The sequence below is a fragment of the Micromys minutus genome (genome assembly GCF_963924665.1).
Source record: "Micromys minutus genome assembly, chromosome: 21".
NCBI classification, from domain to species: Eukaryota; Metazoa; Chordata; class Mammalia; order Rodentia; family Muridae; genus Micromys; species Micromys minutus.
Window position 1 is genome coordinate 13537668 of NC_137956.1, and position 19583 is coordinate 13557250.

The 19583-nt window shown below is 44.1% G+C and overlaps 1 protein-coding gene across 6 annotated transcripts in view; it reads left to right on the plus strand.

Annotated features, from left to right (window-relative positions):
- The window catches only part of MYO6 (myosin VI), a 131524-nt gene that overhangs the window by 29095 nt on the left and 82846 nt on the right, over positions 1-19583 (plus strand). For all 6 annotated transcript variants that reach the window (XM_080934709.1, XM_080934710.1, XM_080934711.1 and 3 more), the window contains exon 2: positions 18502-18643. In XM_080934709.1, the coding sequence (XP_080790835.1) occupies positions 18527-18643 (117 nt within the window). In that variant the 5' untranslated portion in view covers positions 18502-18526. The remainder of the gene's footprint in view (positions 1-18501; positions 18644-19583) is intronic.

The window sequence follows — 19583 nt, forward strand, 5'->3', positions numbered from 1 at the left end:
CTATTCTCTCTCTCTCTCTCTCTCTCTCTCTCTCTCTCTCTCTCTCTCTCTCATGAGATGGGCTCTCACTATGTATTGGTTGTCCTGGTTGTCTGGAATTCACCATGTAGACCAGGCTAGCCTCAAACTCACAAGGGATTCACCTGCCTCTCTTTCTTGAGAGCTGAGATTCTAGGAGTGAGTTGCCACACCTGGCTCTTGTATAAACTTATTCCTCAGAGTTTGTTTTCAAGCTATTCATGGAATGGTCTATTGTGTGATGGCATGAGAAATGTCAATTAGAGAGACTTTATGGGAAGGACTGGCCAGGTGTGGGAAGGGTAGTTAGAAATAACCAGATTTGCACAGGAAGCCAGATAAAAGCAGCTTTCTGTTCTGTCGAATGAAACCAGGCTGGAAAACAAATCAGGCTTTGGGTTGAGGCCGCTGGGTGGCCCAGAGCAGAGAGGGAAATTTGTATCTGAGAAAAGGGGAGAGAGGAGCACATCTACTGGGGAGGACGGCTCCTGCAGTGGCCAGCAGGAAGTCACTGTCCACAGAGGCCCACTGTTGGGGGGGTAGGGGTAGGGTGGGGGGGTGGGGCACGGGGGTTGGGGGAGGCACTCTGTAAGTTAGTCAAGTTTGCAAGTCCCAATGCTATTTGTTCCAACAGTATGGGCTTACTCTACTTTTCACGACGTGTTTGTAAATTTCCAGCTACTCACCCAACCATCCATTTACTGGATTTGTCTTTCCCTCAGCAGCTCAGTGCCTGGCTCTGGCTCTTCCGACTCAGGATACGAGACCGAGGTCGGCGTACTGTGCAGGTTGTGCTGGTTCATTTGAGAGTTCCCCCAGGTTAATGGCTTTAAGCACAAAGCAACCAACTTTCTCGCATGGAAGAAGTTATGTGAGCAGAGTTGCCAGCGAAGCGCACAGTTCTGCTGAGATGCATGCCACTGCAGGGAGCAGCCTTAAACAAGAACACAGTGCCAACGCTTCAGTTCAGTGTGGTTTCCTTCCCCTTCCTTCTCTCCATCCCTTCTCCCCTGTACCTGTGTCTGTTAGGTTTCTGAGACAAGCCTTTACTGTACAGTTCAGATTGGACCACGCGGTCCTCTTCCTTTAGCTTGCAGAGTGTTGGGGTCAGAGACGTGTGTACGTACCCTGCTTGGTTTTTTTCTCTCTTGCTCTCTTCCTTTGCTCCCTTTCTCCTGTAAATTGACACATACTTTTAGCTTTTTTAAGGGATGGCATGCTGGCACAGAGTAATCAGCATCTCATCTCCTTAGATGCGATTCTTTCTATGTTTTTGGAAACATCAAGTTCTCTAGTTACTTTGAAATGCATAACCACTGTGGTCTCTGGTTATCCCACTGTGCTGTGGAGCTGTCAGAACCGGTGCCTCCCGTTTAAGCGTCTGTGGTACCTGTTCAGGCTCTCACTTTGTCCCACCCTTCCTAACATGGAGGTATTAGGAATTTGTACCTCACTCCTGTGTGTTCGGCATCTTGGTCTAAAGATGAGTGAGCGTGTGTGATTCCACATTGTCATAGTGACAGGATTTCCCTTTCATTCTAAGCTGCACCCCACCCCATTGTGTGAATGTACGGCAGCGGGGAAAGTTGCATTGGCTGAACAGAGGAAGGTGCTTCTTTATGATGCGTCCATGCAGGTGCATGCTGTTCTTCAACCACGTTCCCTCCTGTTCTTCCTACCTGTCTTTCTCCTGCCACACACCTTTCATTTCTCCCCAGCTCCATACACAAGAAAAGCATCATGCTTGGATTTGTCAGATTGGCTTACTTTACTTACTATGATATTCTCCAATTATATAATTTTTCCTGCAAATGACCTGATTTCATTTTTTCTCTTTATGGATGAATAAGGCTCAGTGTACATTTCTCCATTGGTTCATTCATTGGTAGGCACCTAGGATACTGTATAATGTGGCTGTTGTGAGTATGACAGCGATGAATGTGGGAGGGGTTGGGTTTCCTTTGACTATATACCCAGTATTGGAGTACCATGAGCATATGGAAGTTCTGCTTAGAGTGCTCTTATTCTTTGAATCTTAATATTGGCATTTGATAGTTTATAGTGAGGTGAGTGAACAAAGGGAGCAAGAGAAACAGACGTTGTTATAAAAGCAACGATTCTTTTGGATAAAACTCTCCCAAAGCAAAGCCAAAGCAGGAAAATGTAGAGCAATGAAGTGGCATCAAACCAAGCAGCTTTTGCACAGCACAGAAGCCAACCACCAGAGTCAAAAGACATCTTAAAGAATGGGAGAAAATACTGGCCAACTGTTATTTTTAGGGGGTTAATATCCAGAGTAAGGACCTTAAGTGAAAAGTCAGATCATCTAATTATCAGACAAAAATACTTAAACAGACACTTCTCCAAAGGATGAACACACACACACACACACACACAACTATAAGTATATAAAAAGCTCAACTTTTAGAAATATACATCCAAGAGCTACCGAGGTTTGTGAATTTTTTAAATCTTTGTGGCTAATGTTTCAGACTCTATTTTCATTTCTCTAGTTTGAAGTCATAAGTGCGATGTTCTGCATGGATTTATTGTTTTTTCCCTAGTAAGTCATCTATGTAACTGCTAGATGCAGTTATATGAGATGGGGCTCAGACTTGTCTTTCTACTAGACATATATCCAGTTTGCTGGCAGCATTCAGTGGCAAGTTTATCTTCCCTCATTATTCTGCATTGCTTCTTCTTGTTAAGGAGTGAGATACTCTTATGTGTCAGTCCCGTTTTGTTGGTTTATCTGTTCATACATCACCAGCACGAACTTATTAACACTTTACGGTATAGCTTAGCTTTCTGGCCAGTTATTCTGTAAGAATATCTTGGTAGTTGTTGACCTTGTATTTCTGCACAAATTTTTGAATTTTTCTGTTTCTAAAAAAGAAAAAAAAAAAAACAAGATCAGTTGGGATTTCAGTGGAATTGCTTTGAAGGTATGAATCACTTTGGAGGACGCTGACATATGTTTAAACTTTAAATTAATAATTTAAAAACCATTTAAAGCATTTAAGAGATCCTCCTGCCTCAACCTCCAAAGTAAATAAAACCACAGGTATTTTCCCTGCATGCTTCAGTACGCTGGTATAAGAGATTTTAAGACGTGCATTTGTAATTTAGACATTTTACTTTGTTAGCTGAGGTCTCCAAAATAAATCAAAAACAACAAACAGATATAAGATAAAAGGAAAGAAAGCAATAATATCAAGACATTGCTCAGCAGATCTCTGGCATGATAATGCATACTTATAATCCCAGAAAGTGTGAAGCTATCCTAGATTATGTAGTGTAACTGTCTTAAAAATCCAAGGGCAGAGACAAAGGCTATGCAAAGGATGGGACCTACAGGCACAGTAATTCAAAATACCACAAATACTTGAGTGTGTCCTCAACATTCCAGAGAAAACTGTCTTTCAGCCCAGAGTAAGTTTGTGTTCAGTCTGTCAGTTAAGCATGACGTAGAATAAGGATTCTTTTGGCCATGCAGGGACTTAAATTCACATTTTGTAAAGAGTAAGCAATGAAGGGAGGTCACAGTAGCCCCAGAGAACATCCAGGAAAGGAGGATGTCTGCTTAGACAAGCTTTAACAAAGGCTACCCTTGGATTTTTTTTAAAAAATAAAGTATGTCTTTTTATTAACTTAATACATAACCAGTATATTAACGAGGCTTTAAAAGACACCATCACGAGGAGTTCTGGGAAGGCAGTTGTTGCTGAGAACACTACTTTAATGTGAGTAACTTAATTGCAGAAACAAAGCAGGCTCTAGCACTGAATGAAAGAAAATAGTTCTTCCTTTAGAAACAGTTACTTAGTAGTTGTAACAGGCTCTCCCAGGATGCTAACTCCTGTGAGTTGAGGCCAAGCTGCAGCTGAGTTGAATTTTAATTGTTAGGTAATCATTGTGTAAACAAGTCTAAGAATGGAGATGTGGAGCTGTAACAGACCTGTGGAGCTGTGATTCAGCCTCGACTTTAACCTACCTCAATCACTAAGAGCTCTAAGTGAGGTTGGTAGGGTAAGGACTCAGGTTGGACTTTGGAGTCAGTGAGAGGGAGCTGCCTTGAGGGAAGTGGTGCGCAGCCATGTTGGCAGCTAGAAATAAAGGCCAAGTGGCGGCAGCACAGCTGGGGACGTTTCACAAGGCTTTTCCTTGAGACAGTGCCCAAGGAAAATCCAGCAGGCTCCTTGTTTTGGGCTGGGTTTGGGGAACTTAAGCTCCTCAGCGCAGCTCTCAACTGTGCCCTGGGAAGGCAGAAGCAGCCTTGGATGACATGCTCAGTTTGGATACTGTATTGTGATGATTTCTGTTTTCAAAGAATTACCATCTCAACAACTTTGTGATGTGATGAAACCAAGGTGCTTTCATCAGAGCTGTTACGGAGGACGGAATGATGTACACATCCTGTTTGTGTTGTTTTGTTCTAAAGAAGTCAGGAGTCCAGGTGCTTGTACCACTCCTGGAAATTCCTACTGAAGTGATTGCTTCACCTGCTTAGAAATGGCGGTTTATGTAAGTCGCTGGAAAATAAAGAAAGCCCACCACCTTACCCAATGTTGGCTCCAGCTTTGTATCTTATCTGTTTTAGAAACTATCATTCTATTTATTTCCTTTAAGTGTTTGATTGAATTCAGCATCAGTATGAAGTGCTGAGTTGAATAAGAAGCAATGAGTCTGATTTGAAGGATATTTAACTTTTAGCTCATTTTTAAATTGTGTGTGTGTAGGGATGGGGTGTTGTGTGTCTGGGTGCGAGTATGTACATGTGAGGTGTCCTCTGAGGCCAGGGGCATCAGATCCTCCTGAAACTGGAGGTACAGGTGGTTGTGAGTTGCCCTTTGAGTCCTCTGCTAGAAAGGCAGGAACTGAGCCGTCTCTCCATGACCCCTGGAAGAATGTTCTAATCCATTAGCTGACATCAGGCAGCAGAGGGGCTCCAGGTCCCATGTCCTAGAACAGAGAACTGAGCACAGGCATGGTTGGAACAGAAGCAGAGACAGTTGTTTAGGACAAAGTCAGAAGGGCAGAAGGTTAGCTGAGCAGGGCCCTCTTAAATGATTGGTACTTTTTGACTCATTTGCTTAGTGTGGGTGTTATGTGAGACTTTTCTTGGGGAGACAGGACACACATACTCACCCACGCCTCCACACACACCTCTACTCAAACTCATGCCAGACAGAAATAGCCATCCTGCCCACATCTAACCTAGTAAACCAACAAGTTTTTATTTTAGTTTCAGGCATATATATGAGAGTTCCTTACAGCAGCATGGACAACTCAGTATGCAGCTACATCCCCATAAATCTTTCATCAGCATGGGTGACAGGTCACAAACGCTGCACCAGGAGCCTCTGCATGACTTGGGGGCAGCTGGCCAGGTCCGAGCTTCTCCTCACCGTCTTCCCCCAGCAGTTCTCTACTGCTCCCATAACCTCCCGAAGAGGCCTTCGTGGGTGTCGTTAAGTTCAGCTCTCCCAGACCCATGAGGTTCGTTCACTTCCGGACGTCACTGTTGGAGGGAACGGTGCTCCGCAGCAATGGAGTCTGTCCCATGTAGTCCTACATACAGTATCATGTGCCACATGTGGAGTCTCTGTTCACTGCTGTGTTTTAGGATTGCAAAGAGCTTCAGGAGCCTCTGCGCCTGTGCCAGTGGCTCTAGCTGGTTGTGGCCCATCTTGGTGTAGATTCCCTGCTGTCCGCTTTTGCTGTGTTTTCTGAGTCATCATCACGCCCTGCAATACACTTGACTCAATCCTTCCGGCTCTTTTGTGAAGCCGAGAGGTGATCATCTTCTGTAATCGCTTTGATGCTGAAGTGGAGCACAGACCCCCCTCTAAGGGGCCTCCTCCCGCCTAGTGGCTGGAAAGGAGGATCGGTTCCCCTAACCGGAACTGGCTGGAATCAGTGTCGTGCAAAGCGCCTGTTTCCAAATTACGTCTGGATGTGTTGACCCTTCAACACCATTTCCCTGTGAGCTTAAGGCTTGTCCCCTGGCATTGCTGTTACCATGTCCAGCACCGTCAGGTCTTTTTACCTCCCTTCATCCTTTGAATGTTGGAGTTTAAGAATGAGGTCCTTTGCCTAATTGAAAGGGGTACTGATAGCCCTGTATTGAAGCAAAGGACAAAAGAACAAGTCCAAAGAGGAATTCATGAGAAACTGGACTAACCACAGTTTGAGGTTGTGATAATTGAGTGTACGTTGTACCAACGGTACTGAAGACTAGAAGCCTTAAGTCCTGACAGGTTTGTAAATAGGACTTGTGTTTATATTTAAGAACTTAACTTTTCTTGTTTAAAGATTTCCAAGTTTGAAAAAAAAAATTCATGTGTGCATGCCAAGGGAGGCAGGAGGAGGACATCAGAGTCCCTGGAGCTGGAGGGACAGGTGACTGGTTTTGAGCTGTTGATGTGAGTCTTGGGGAACTGAACTCGGGTCCTCTGCAGCCCATGCTTTTAACCACAGTCAACTCTCCAATGCCTTTGAGGTCTTCTAAAACTCGCAGCTATGGACAGCCTTGTCCCCGAGATGCTCTGTGGCTGGAGCAGAGCTCGTAATCGAGGGAGCAATCCCCCTGGGTTCTTCCCATCTGGGTGAGATTGCCCTTTATAAACCTTTAAAAAAAATGTCAGCAAACATCGCTGAGTGAAGTCGGCCTGTATTTTACGCTAGGTTATGGAAAGATGGTGGCTGAGTTCTATTTCTTGGGTCATTGTGGAGAGAGAACAAATAGGCCTTAACATTTTTTTTTTTTTTAATGTGTTAAGGTATGAGTGACTAGAACTGAACAGTTGATGTCTGTCTTTTGCACAGCCATGAGTCATGAAGTCCCTTAACATTATTTTTATGGACCTGTTTTGTTCAGTGTCTTAGCTCCTCAGTGTACCAGCCATTTTCTGTCAGTCTGTACCTTCGTGGGTGGCCTGATCCTATGGAAGAGGCTTATATTTAACTGTGGGTCCTTTCAGCACAGCCACTTTCAAAGTTATGGGTGGGACAGCCCCACTTAGGTCGATTTCCTCTTTGTAGAAGTCATAAAACCCTGTTCGTATAGAATTCCACTGAGGGCAGTTCTTGCCAAGTGCCCTGAATCCCCGCAGCTATGACCGGCATCGCCTCTTTAGAATCCTCGTCTTGTCTCCCTGGTTTCTTCTCTCAGTGGCAGGTCTTTAGGGCTAAGACTGTCAGTTCTCATTCATTCATTCATTCATTCATTCATTCATTCATTATAATCACTTTTCCCCTTGGCCTTTCGGTCTATATGTTATCTCTATTTTTGGAAAAGGTAAACCTCAAGTTAACTTGGATTTTCTGGAATTCCACTTCTTTTCTTTTGTACTGTCCCCCTAATGTTTGGAGCATACCGAGTAATTAAATAAGTATCTAGCAGGTTTAAAAAATAGCTTTCGATTACAATACACTTAATCATATACATGTGTGCACATACATGTGCACACACCCTTACCTCCCCCTTTATCATCTAAATTTATTACCTGACAAGCATTTTCTTGTCTCTTTTAACCTTTCCAGACATCAGTATATCTTGTCCCTATAACTCCTGTACAGGAACCGTATCTGAGACACAGGCAAAACACATCTGCAACCACCATGGTGTGTCTACTTGTCCTTCAAACACGGTAGGCCTTCAGAGGTGGGCTCAAAGCCTGGTGACCCTCCATTGTTTTATGTTTGTCTCCTTTGCTTTAGTTTTACAAAAGCAGGTTCATAATCCCACCCTGGGTTCATTTTTGTCACCGTGATGAGACACCCTGACCAGAAGCAACTTTGGGAAGAAAGGCTTGCCTTGGCTCCCACGTCCAGATTATAGTCCGTCTTCCGGGAAAGTCAAGGCGAATAGGCACTTGGTTACCTGCCGCTCATCTGGGTTTTCACTCCTCTGTAGTTCAGAGCACACACAGCCCATGGGGCCACCCACATTCCTGCTGGGCCTTTCCACTTCAGTTACCAATCAAGACATGCCCACAGGCTAAAATGGAGTAGGTACGTCCTCATCAGAACTGTGTTTGCAGGTGGTTCTGGGCTGTGTCAAGTTGACAGTTAAAATCAGCTGTCATACAGAAAGAACTCAGATAAGCTATTGTCTTACATGTATTGTAAAAGGAACCCGAATCTAAATTATATGTATGATAGAGTGAAACATTAATATCACCTACTATGTGATATATTTTCTGTGTGTCAGTCAGGAAGCAAGAACATGAGTCTACAATGACCACTTCTTGTTTCTATTGTTCCTTTAAAAAAATAGTTACATTTTAGATGTCTGCATCTTAGTTAGATCTGGCTAAGACAAAGATCTTGAAAGCCTTGAGGAGGCAGTAGGGGTGTCTATGCATGTGGGTGCAGCTGAGATTGTAGGCAGAAAGGCAATAGCTTGTACATGTAATGCCACCGCCATGAGTTAAAATTTGCCCTGTAGATATTTACATCCATATACACAAGACAGGTGTGTAAATTAAGCATGCCAAGAATAGTAACTTAGCTTGCAAAAGTGAGGTAATTGGCCACAGAATTTGCTGCCCCATTATTTTTAGAAACTCTGACGGTGGATTGAGTTTTGCCCTATGCTGTTTTAGAGAGAGACGAAAGGACATAATAATATATACAGGAAAGCGATTATCCTGAACACACACTATAGAGTTACATTGAGTGTCATCAGTAGAAACAAAGTAGAAACTTCCCATCTGTGTACCCCTGCCATGTAAGAAAGGCCTGGGGAACACAAAGTGGACAGGAGATGAAGTTTGTTCTGTTTCTTTCCGTGTTGAAGATACAGAACCCAGGGCGGCTAGCCTAGGTCATCTTCACCTTCTTTAGGCTTCAAACGAGCCTGCTGAAAACAGGGCAGGATTTTCCTTTCTTCCTTGAGTAACTACTTTGATCTTATCACCACAGGTTCCTTTCTTTCTTTAATATTTAATTACATTTATCTATTATTTGTGTGAGGGGACAGGGAGGTGCATATGTGCCATGGTGCACGTGTGGAAGTCAGAGACAGCTTTCAGGGGTGTCATCTTCTACAGTGTGGGTCTCAGGGATTCAACTCAGGTTATCAGGCTTGGGAGCAAATGCCTCTACTGCAAATGCAAGTCTTCATTGTTTTGAGGATGCTCACTAGCATCAGCCTACTTCTGTGGGTCTCTGTTGAAGCGTTGTGATGCTTTGTGAAGGTCTGGAGAAGATGAGGGAGCAAGCTATGCTGGCACACACAGCACAGGATGGCTCGCCACGGCAGAGCAGCGGGATGGATGCTCTGTTCCGTGCTTAGGGAGCGGCAAAGAGCATCCTGGGTGAAGCCCAGCGAAAGTAGAAGCAGTGCACATCAGAGGGGCTGGAAACAAGTGGGGTCACATGTAAGAGGCTTGTCAGCTGCGGCAGAGTTAGGCTTTTACGTGAGTAGCACTAAGGATGCTGTAAAACCAAACTGTGACATCACTCAGGTGATGAATGAGAAAAGTAGACTGATGTCCTCAGAGCTGACTGTGAATAGGAAAGGGAAGGAGCAGGAAAACAAACCACTGAGAACTATTTCTTATAATCTTGCTGAGGCTCTATGGACTAGGCCCTGGTAGGAATTGGTTACAGAGATTAAGTCAGATTCTGGATCAGATTGGAAGACAGAGGCAACAAAGGTTTGTCTTCGGTATAGACTGTGCAGGTGGAGGTCAAAGATGACCACAGCATTTCTGGCAGCCATGAGGCAGAAGCTGTCAGTTTTGGGAGGAGAACAGATTCAGAGGAAGATGGAAGTCAGGGTGTAGTGGGTGAGTTAGAGATGGCTGTTCTAGGAGGTCAGGGTGTAGTGGGTGAGTTAGAGATGGCTGTTCTAGGAAGTCAGGGTGTAGTGGGTGAGTTAGAGATGGCTGTTTTAGGAAGTCAGGGTGTAGTGGATGAGTTAGAGATGGCTGTTGTCTAGTAGTGATATAGAACTGTCTGTGTACTGTAGTTTATAGGAGAGGAGACTCTTTTGGCTAGAAATTTGGGCATCAGTAATGTGTTAAAAAGAATTCTTATTTTACTGGGTATGTGCATACATGAGTTTATGTGTAAGTATTAGCACTCCGAGGTCAGAAAGGGACACTGGATTCTCTGGAACTAGAGTTTAGGTGCTGGAAATGGGACCTGTGTCTTCTGCAAGAGCAGTGAGTGCTCTTAACTGCTGAGCCATCTTCCCAGCCCCATTATTAGATTGCCATTATTGATCATAAGGTTCAGCATTTTAAGTCTAGATGAAATGTGTAAAGCAAGAAAATGAGTGAATGGAGAAAAAAAATCCCAAGAGTTCAATCCTAATTTCTGACTCGAGCAGGTCAGGAAAACCAGGAACAGAGGAACAGGTAAAGAATGAAGAAAGAGTTCAGCCAAAAGAGACCAATAGGAGTTTAAGTAGAGTAAAATCCAAAGAGTCAAGTAAGTGATAACTTTCAGAGTATTCAGTTTGTCAGATAATGCTTCGGATTCATGACCTTGAGGATTGAAACTTGACTATGTGATTTAGCGATGGTCTCTGGTTGTCTGAGGCATTGAAATGTACACCGGACAGGAATGGGTTGACGGGAAGTTGAGCAGTGAGAAAATAGGGGCTGTGGTATAGTGGGCGGTGGAATAGCCCAATAGTAACCGGGAAAAATTGACCTTATGATGCTGGGCAAGAAGAGAGGAGGAGGAGAAGTGGGGAAGGAGAAGGGAGAGAGTGAGATTGTGTAAGATTGACTGGTGTTGACTGGGGTTTCCCATTGTGACTGGGAGGGGGTAGAATGAATGAATGAATGAATGAATGAGTGGAGTGAATGAAGAGACAGGGTCCTAGAATGACCTCTTAGAATGGTTTGGCTTGTTAATGGGTATACAGAATTATGAGCGCTTGAAGACTATTTAACTATTTTTAAAATAGCAAATTTGCACTTTTAGGACTGGCTTAATAGGTATTGCCTCAGTACATGTTATGTAATGGAATTGCAAAGAATCAAAATGGCTTCTAAATAGAAATTTAAAAAGATAGTTTAAGTTTCTCGTTTTGTGCACTATCTGGACATATTTGTGATGCTGTGACATGGGATGTATACAATGCACATCCATGTTACATGCACGTATGTCTTGGTAGTTTGGATTTTACGTAGGCAGTAAGAGCTAGAATTTCTCTTCTCCAAGGCAAGTAATAGAGACTCTGATCTTCCCCTGTCATTTTTGCCTTAGCTCTGCCTAAGAAGAGTTTCTCTGGCTTTACTCTGCCATACAGCAGGAAGACCCTCCTCACTCCAGGGTATCCTGCCCTGTCCCCCGAAAGGAGAAATGTGGCACAAGAGGCCAGAGCGAATGCTGTAGCAAGCTGGCCCTGCTGAGTTTCTCCAGCCAGTCTGTCAGCTTTGGGTCACATCCTTTAGTCTAATGTTTTGATTGAATGTCTTGCTTCAGTGATGCTGACATTAGGTCTCCATAAAAGCCCACCTGGTGTGTCATTTTATCTGGACCCCCGCTCTCCACCTCTCTGACTTCGGTGTGTGTGTGTGTGTGTATTCAGGTGTGCTTGTCCGGGTGTATTAATGTGCTGGTCAGAGGTCAACACCAGATGTCTTTCTCCATCATGCTTCACCGTTATTTCTAATTAATTAATTACTTAATAAATAACAGAATTTGACATTGAACCTGAGAGTCTCCAGTTTGGTCAGTGAGCTCCAGGATCTTCCTGTTTCCCTCATCCCCTAATGTGCACCTCCACGCCAAGCTTTTCTATGGGTTCGGGGAGTCCAAACTCAGTTCATCCTTGAGCAGGCTGCTCTTTCCCCTCTGAGCTATTTCCTCAGACCCCTTTCATAAAACTTCTAAGCCATCATGTGTACATCAGCGCTCTCCTGGGTTATGTGAGCCGCTTGGGCAAATAGTTGAACATGAGGGTGCTTTTGGGAACTGCAGTTCACAGCCCGGACGTCGGAAACACTGTCTCAACAATGTAGGACAAATGGCATCTAAAGTGTCCGTGTTGCTCCATGTGGCCGTAGGCAGGCAGGGTCAGAAGTAAATGGAACTAGTGGGCACCCAGCAGGCGTCCACTGCTACAGAACCCATAGCCTTGCTGGCTAGTAGTGTGAAGTCTCTGCACTTTTTTAGGTCACTGGAGTCTTTTGTGTGGTGTAAGAATAGAGGAGAAAAACAAGTGTAACCACTGCCACCTGATGGAGTCAGTGAATCCAGAGGCAGTGACGGGGAAAGAAAGAGCTTTATTGACAACAAGCTGGCTGTTGGAAGATACCAGGCTCTGGTCTTCCAGCGACCATCCTACCCTTTGCCCTGTGGGAGAATGTTTTATAGGGACTTTCAGGGGTGTCGGTTCCAGACAGATGGGCTGTCTCAGTTGTCCATTGTTGTAAACAAGGCCTCTGGAGTGTGGGCCCCTGTCACTCACTTAGGTCAGTGAGTGTAGTCATCCACAGCATCCAAACAAGGCACACATGACCAGCTTCTGCGTTGGCAGCTGTGTCTGGTTGTGTTGGTGTTTCTGGCCGAACACTTCCCAGGTGTGACCTTCTTCCATAATTTGGGACCAGAATCTGCTCAGAAAGTCTGTATTCTTGTTAATGTGATGGTTCAGTTAATCAATAGAAGACAGATTTTTAGCAAGCATTAATCCTCCAGAGGTACAGTCGGCAGAGTGAGGATTGGAGCTGGACTGAAGCCGCCCTGGGCTTTCTCAGGGAGTTTGTGGTTTCCTGACATAGCACTGTGTGCATTTGTAGTTGTTATCATGTTAAACTAGGCAACAATGTTGCATCCCATAAACAAATCGTTTTCAAAATAATGACCTTAACCACTATTCTCACATATCAAGTCACTGAAGTACTAAATGCAAGTGAGTCATTTTCTTAATTGCTAACTGATGTAGGAGGGATTCACTCCACTGTGGGCAGTGCCACCCCTGCCTAGGTGGCTCTGGGCTGTATAAGAATGCTGACTGAGAACTAACCAGCAAGCAAGCAGCATTCTTCCATGGCTCCTGCCTCAGCTTTTGCCTCTGCTCCTGCTTAAATTCCTGCTCTGATTCACTCAACGATGGGTTGTGACCTGGCACTACAAGATGCTGTGGGCCAGACTGAGGACAGTCACTCAGCAATCAGTGGCCCCTTCTGCAGCTCTTTCTTAATTATCTCTGCCTGGACAAATGGCCTAAACCTTCAAACCTCAATTTCTTACAAAAAGGGATGATAGCAATCTGGCAGAGATTTAATAGTTAAGTGAGATAAAACATTCACTTTACTTGCACTGACAAGCGGTCATAGTTCTAGAAGGTTCTTTGCATGCTACCAGAGGAAAATGGTAATTGTCAATTATCACCCAGTTGCAAAACCTGTGACCTACAACAGTGACCTGCCTTCAAGATCTATTGGTGCAGTAGTGGTACACATGTTATGGGAGCAAACCAATCACCTTTAGATTGGATCTGAGATGCAGTCTATAAGATGAGATCCATATCAGACACTGCTAAAGTGATCAAGAACCTGAGAGTAGAGAGGTCATAGGCCTAGGGGAAAACCTAGTACTATTGTTCTGCTAAAGGAACATAGCAATAAAATGATTCCAAGTGACATATTGCTGTACCCATAGATCAGTACCCAACTCTCATCAGGAAAACTTGTGGTAAATGGGAGTTAACAGAGAGACCCACACGTGGATAATGTGCAGAGACCGAGAGACTTTGGATCACTCAGCTATAAATGGAATATTTTCATCCAATCCCTCAAGGCTCAGGGAGCTGATCAGAAGAGGAGGCAGAAGCATTGTAGGAGCCAGAGGTGGTGAAAGACTCCGAGGAAATGGTGTCTTCTAGATTCAAGAGGACTAATGTGCTTACACACTTAAACAGACCGTGGCAGCACCCACAAGACCTCTCTCTGCACAGGTTCAACTCAGACGGAATTCTAGCACTGAAAGGGAGAAGTGGAAAGTCCCACCCCTAACCAAGAAGCTATTTGCAATTGATATTTGCTAGGAAAGGGAAAATAAGTTTTTTTCTAATGGAGTATCATTGGGTTTATTAGCTCTACTCCAAAACAGGCTCCATGCTCTGGAGTAGTTGGCCAACACAAAACCTCTCCCCTCTCTGCACACACACACACACACACACACACACACACACACTCACACACACACACATTTATATGTACTTATACTGCATTTATACTTTATGTTTTGACTTTTTTGTTATACTGCTTTTTGTTGGTTTTGATTTTCACTTTTTGCTTTTGCTTTTTGTTTCAATGTATGAGTGACAGAGAACAAGAAAAAGAACATGAAGTTGGGTGGGTAGGGAGGTGGAGAGGGTCTGAGAGGAGGTTAGGGAGCTGAAAAGTGTGACAGGATGTGCTATATGAAAGGGTTTAAAGAATCTTCCCAGCATCTTAATGTACCATGTAGAATATGGTGAAGGGCTTGTGGTTCGTATGATTGGTTTTCTCTAATTAGGTGAACACCGGCTGTAAGGAGAAACTTCCTGTTTCTCTCTGATGTGTGCATGGATCTGTAAGAAAAAGCATTTAACCTGTCTTAACAATTCAGTTTGTGTAGTATTCATAGTGATTTTTCTAATAGTGTCAGCGTTGGTCACTAGCGCTGTGCACGAAGTGGCCATAGACTTATGAGAATTAAGTGATAGGCTACAGGCTGTCAGTGGTCTGCAACCGGGATCGGCACATACTTCTGTCAGCCAGACCTGCAGGAAGGGTGTGTAGATCTCTTTTTTTATGTCTCACACTGAAAAATAGTTGACCTCCATATTTTCCCATGATAATCTAAACCTACAACAGTGGCTCACACATAGTAGGTGTTCAATAAATATTTATGAAAAAATATGAATACATGAATATAAATTCAAATTCTTTATTCAACTGATGCCATTTTTTTTTTGAGCTTGTTAATCTTGATACGTCTTCTTATTTCTTTGTCCTTATTTGGACTTAATAGCATTTCCTATCTATAATTAGTGTACCATTTTTAGAAAACCGGTAAATGTCAATGTTAGTGTTTAATTAATGCATGATACTATATGATGATAATAATAAAACAGTGCCCATATTTTCCATAACTAATGGAAGGAAAATAACCTGAAGTATTTTTTAGGCAGGCATTTTTAGAGGTAGTTTAATAATGAAGGGAATCTTGTTGGAAAGTGCTAAGAGGTTTTGGTGTACACATAATCTCTCATGGGGCAGAAATGCCTGGTAGAAAACAGTATTGGGTGAGTGCCACAGGTTGCAGCCACGGCTGACTGTTAGCCAGTGTCCAGTTTTCTCACAGTGTCTGGGCACCAGGAAGCTAATAGCTCTGGGGTACAGTGATACAGGTGAGAAACTGCCAGTTGAAAGCTGTGTGCCAAAGGCACATGCCAGGGGCTGCCAGATAAAGGAGTAATCTCTTCAAATGGCAAATTTGATACATCGGTCTTCCCATCACCCCCTTAAGGTCTGCTACCACAGGAGTTGTACCCCTCTTTATCCCACTAGCTATTCTCCTGTCAGACAGCAAGTCCCCGGGGCCACCATTCTCTTTGTTCACTATTCCATCCTGAGTGCCCAGTTATCTGTGACACATAGTAGGTGCTTAAAGAACCAGAAGAACATGGCAGTGTAAAGCCGTGCCTCCTGCAGATTACTCAGTGCTCCTGTAGATGGCTCCTGCTAGCTCTGGGAGTACTTAGTTACCAAATGCAGCTCAGACCTGGGCACAGCTCAGTATTAGGACATTCACCTAGTGTGCGGCCCCGGTCTTGATCCCAGCATGGTCTACATAAATAAGCAATCAGTCGTCAAATGAGCAGTAAAATCGAGTTAGTTTTTGGTTAAGGACGGTGTCTGCCAGCAGTGACTTTGGGAAGGGTGACAACTAAACTTCTATCAGGAGTCCCAGCGAACACTTACTTTCTGAGCCGTCTCACTTACCCAGGCAGATTTTTCTGGCAATCACTTCACTGTAGACTTAGGGCTGTGATGAAGAAACGAGGGCAAATATGTGCCTTGAACTTGGGAGTCTGTCTGTACTGCAAAGTTGCAGCACGGCTGAAGTTGGGGAAGTGATTTGAATAGTTCAGTTTGCCATTCCAGTTTTTGATGGGGTGGGGGTTGCCTTTGCTGTGTGACTTTGCTGTTTTCTGAAACTCTTTAAAAGGAGAATCATTCCTAAAAGATAGCGAGTGTCCCTTGTGTCCTTTGCCGTTGCGTATGGAACATTGCCTTCGCATTATCAGCGGTTTTACGGAGAGGCGGGGTGGGGACGGGTGGGAGGTGTGACTGTTAGAACGGTGATCTCAGTTTTATGTCATTCAATCCTCTCAGCAATTCTGTAAGGGAAGTGATCCTATCCCACCACAGAGATAAGGGTAAAGACAAGATCAGGGAAGCAACTGGCTGGGAGCAGTCAGAGTTTCAGGCCTCGGTTTTAGGAGAATTCAACTCTTTCTAGTCTCTCACCTCCACTTACTCGCCTGGATGCCGTGAGCAGTTCATTCCTGCACCAGTGACTGTCAAGCTGTGTGTATCACACAGGGCCTTAGGAGCAAGCAGCCAATGGTCTGCGCCCTGATGGGCTTACAGTGGCACAATGAGATGTGTGCTTCCGTGGGACCAGTCCTGACCTGAGGGCTGTCAAGAGTAGAAGCAGCTATAAATGTGCACTGTGGAAGCCCCTGTAAAAAGCAGTGTCAGTTTGGACTAAGGAAGCAGAAGAGAGGGTGGACCTGTGCCTAGGGGACACAGGAGTGGTGTAATTAAGGGTGCCAGAAGGATTGGGGATGCCGTCAGGTGTGATTTGGATTACTGATCTGTGGAAGAGCAAGGCAGGATGCAGACCAGAATAATGGTAACGATAATGGATAATATGGGTTAGTTTCGTTAGGTTCCGTTAGGCTGGTAAACACCTGAGGATTCCATGGAATCTGGGACCGTGAGAGAATGCTGAATATCACTCACATATAGATGGTAGGTAGAGCCCCAGGAGCTTCCGTCATCTAGGGAAAGCAGACGTGTGTATAGGCAGTAGGAGTCATAGACGTTGTAATTCACCTTACAGAGAATCCTCATCTCATTTGTTAACTTAAACTTAGATGTAAATGTAATAGTCCTTCCTATGTAGGTAAGGTAGCTTCATCCTGCGGCGTGCATAGGAAATATTACCCACCATGCACCCTGCAAGATGCCAACACTTAGCAGCTTTCATCTGGGCTACGTGTCTCTGTGTGACGCTTGGGGGCTACATTTAAGAGTCCACATGGGGGGGGGATCTTTGATGGAGCTCACAGGCACACAAAAAGCACATAACCACCTGCTCTTTAGGTAGAGGTGAATGGTGAAAGAATACCCCCCCATACTGAAAGTAGAACATCTAGGTTTGACTAGCTTGCAAATTGAATCACACATTAGTCTTATAAGACACTCCTTAAAACGAAGCATTTTGGATAGCTTATCCCCTTTGGGTTAGTCAGTAGACAAAATTATAAATGTTAACATCTCCGAATGCCAAGAGTGAAGGAAGCCTCCTAGGAACAGTTGAAAATGGGCGGTCCCCAGTGGGCGATACCTGGAAACCATTCAAATGCCAGACAGCAGGTAAACAGTACCTGGTTCAGTAGACCCGCACACAGCAGTACGATTGACTGTGCTGAGTATAAAATACTTTTCAAACGAAGGAAGCCAGACACCAAAGAATGCAGACGGTATGATCTTATGTATATAAATCATATGTATATAAAGTTCAAGAACAGAAAAAAAAAAAAAAAAAAAAAAAAAAAAAAGAGCAAAGGGAGGCGTGGGAACCACAGCGGGGCCGAGATGCTCTATGAACCGAGGACAGTGCTTCTTAGACAGAGCATTCATCTGTCCCAGCTCATTAACTTGCATACTTAGATTTGTTCACTTCCCCGAGAGTTTCAAATCAGCAGCAAAATAAGAAAACGAAAACATATGCTGAGCGGTTGCGTGGGAATAAGCCTGGGGAGTACGTGTCTGCTGTCTCAGGCTCCGGGAACTCACAGAAGCCGCCTACCCCTCATGGCTTCAGGTCCAGAATGAGTTTTTTGTTTTTTGTTTTGTTTTTGTTTTTGGTTTTTTTTTTTACACGCTTTGGTCTGTGTGCCATAAATATCTATTCCAACAAGACTGCTGAGCAACTCAGATTGTTTAGGTAGTGTTCCAAATTACCTTTGGAGGGCTTCCATTCCACACTGTACTCTTGGACACACAAGGCTGCAGCAGGAGCTCATAGGACTTACCCGAGGGTGGAGCAGCCTCTGCCTTCCTTACCTAAGCTGGGTAGAGGGGCAACGGGTATCGCAATGCGAGGGAGAAGGCAGAAGCCACCCGCAGGAGGCGGTTTTATGACTTGAGATATATATGTGCACGTGTAAAGGAGATATATTTTAAAAGCACTTCCACCATTATTCATGTTTTTATTTGTTCTTTTGAACAGGAGATAGTGGGTAACCTCCTTCAAAATGGAAGATGGAAAGCCCGTTTGGGCACCGCACCCCACAGATGGATTCCAGATGGGCAATATTGTGGATATTGGCCCTGACAGCCTAACAATTGAACCTCTGAACCAAAAAGGCAAGGTGAGTTTCTCAGAGAGATTTCAAAATGGGATCTCTTACACACACACACACACACACACACACACACACGAAGCTAGCTGACGTGCTTCATTAAAATGGACATGCGTACTATGAGGAAATGAGGTGCAGCGATAATCAGAGGCCTAGCATTCTAAGTCAGGTGATAAAATACAGTCAGTGGCAGCATTTTTACCCCACATGCTCCACCATTAGAGTCACTGTGTTAGCTGTGATGTCAGTGTTCCGGAGTAAGCCTGATTGCTGTTAGGATGTCAAGTTCTTCCAGGGAGCTTCAGCTCTCCTTTTCCTGTTTTTCTTTCTTCTTTCTGTTTACTTAAACGTACTTATTTAAACTTACATACTGTGTGTCAGATCTTTGAGTTATAGACAGCTGTGAGCTGCCATGTGGGTACTGGGATTTGAACCTGGGTCTTCTGGAAGAGCAGTCAGTGCTCTTAACAGCTGAGCCATCTCTTCAGCCCCAGATATTTGAGTCTTAAACCTTCCACATATTGTTAATTTTATGATAATATTATAAAATATGCTTTAATTCTATACATATATTATTTACTTCCTTTTAAAAAAAAATCCTAGACGTAGACTAGTCGAGATTTCTAAGTGGCAGTTGGGGGAAAGTGACCAGGAGTTGTGACTTGCTTACAATCAGGGCCTCCAGTCTGGGTACACATCTTTCTTCCTGTCTCCACAAGGCTGAGGCTTTTTGGTACCGCAGCCTCACAGTTTTAAGCTTAACAAAATAATCCTATTAGCCATTTCTTCTGACTAAGTATACGGATGCAATTTCTGTTTACTTCAGGCTCTCCAAATCTCCATGAATAATTTACATCCTACTGATAGGTGGCTAATGAATGCCATCTGACTGCCTCCCTTCTGGGAGCCTTAGCAAAACAAGATGAATCTCTTGTGGGAGTTTTGTTCT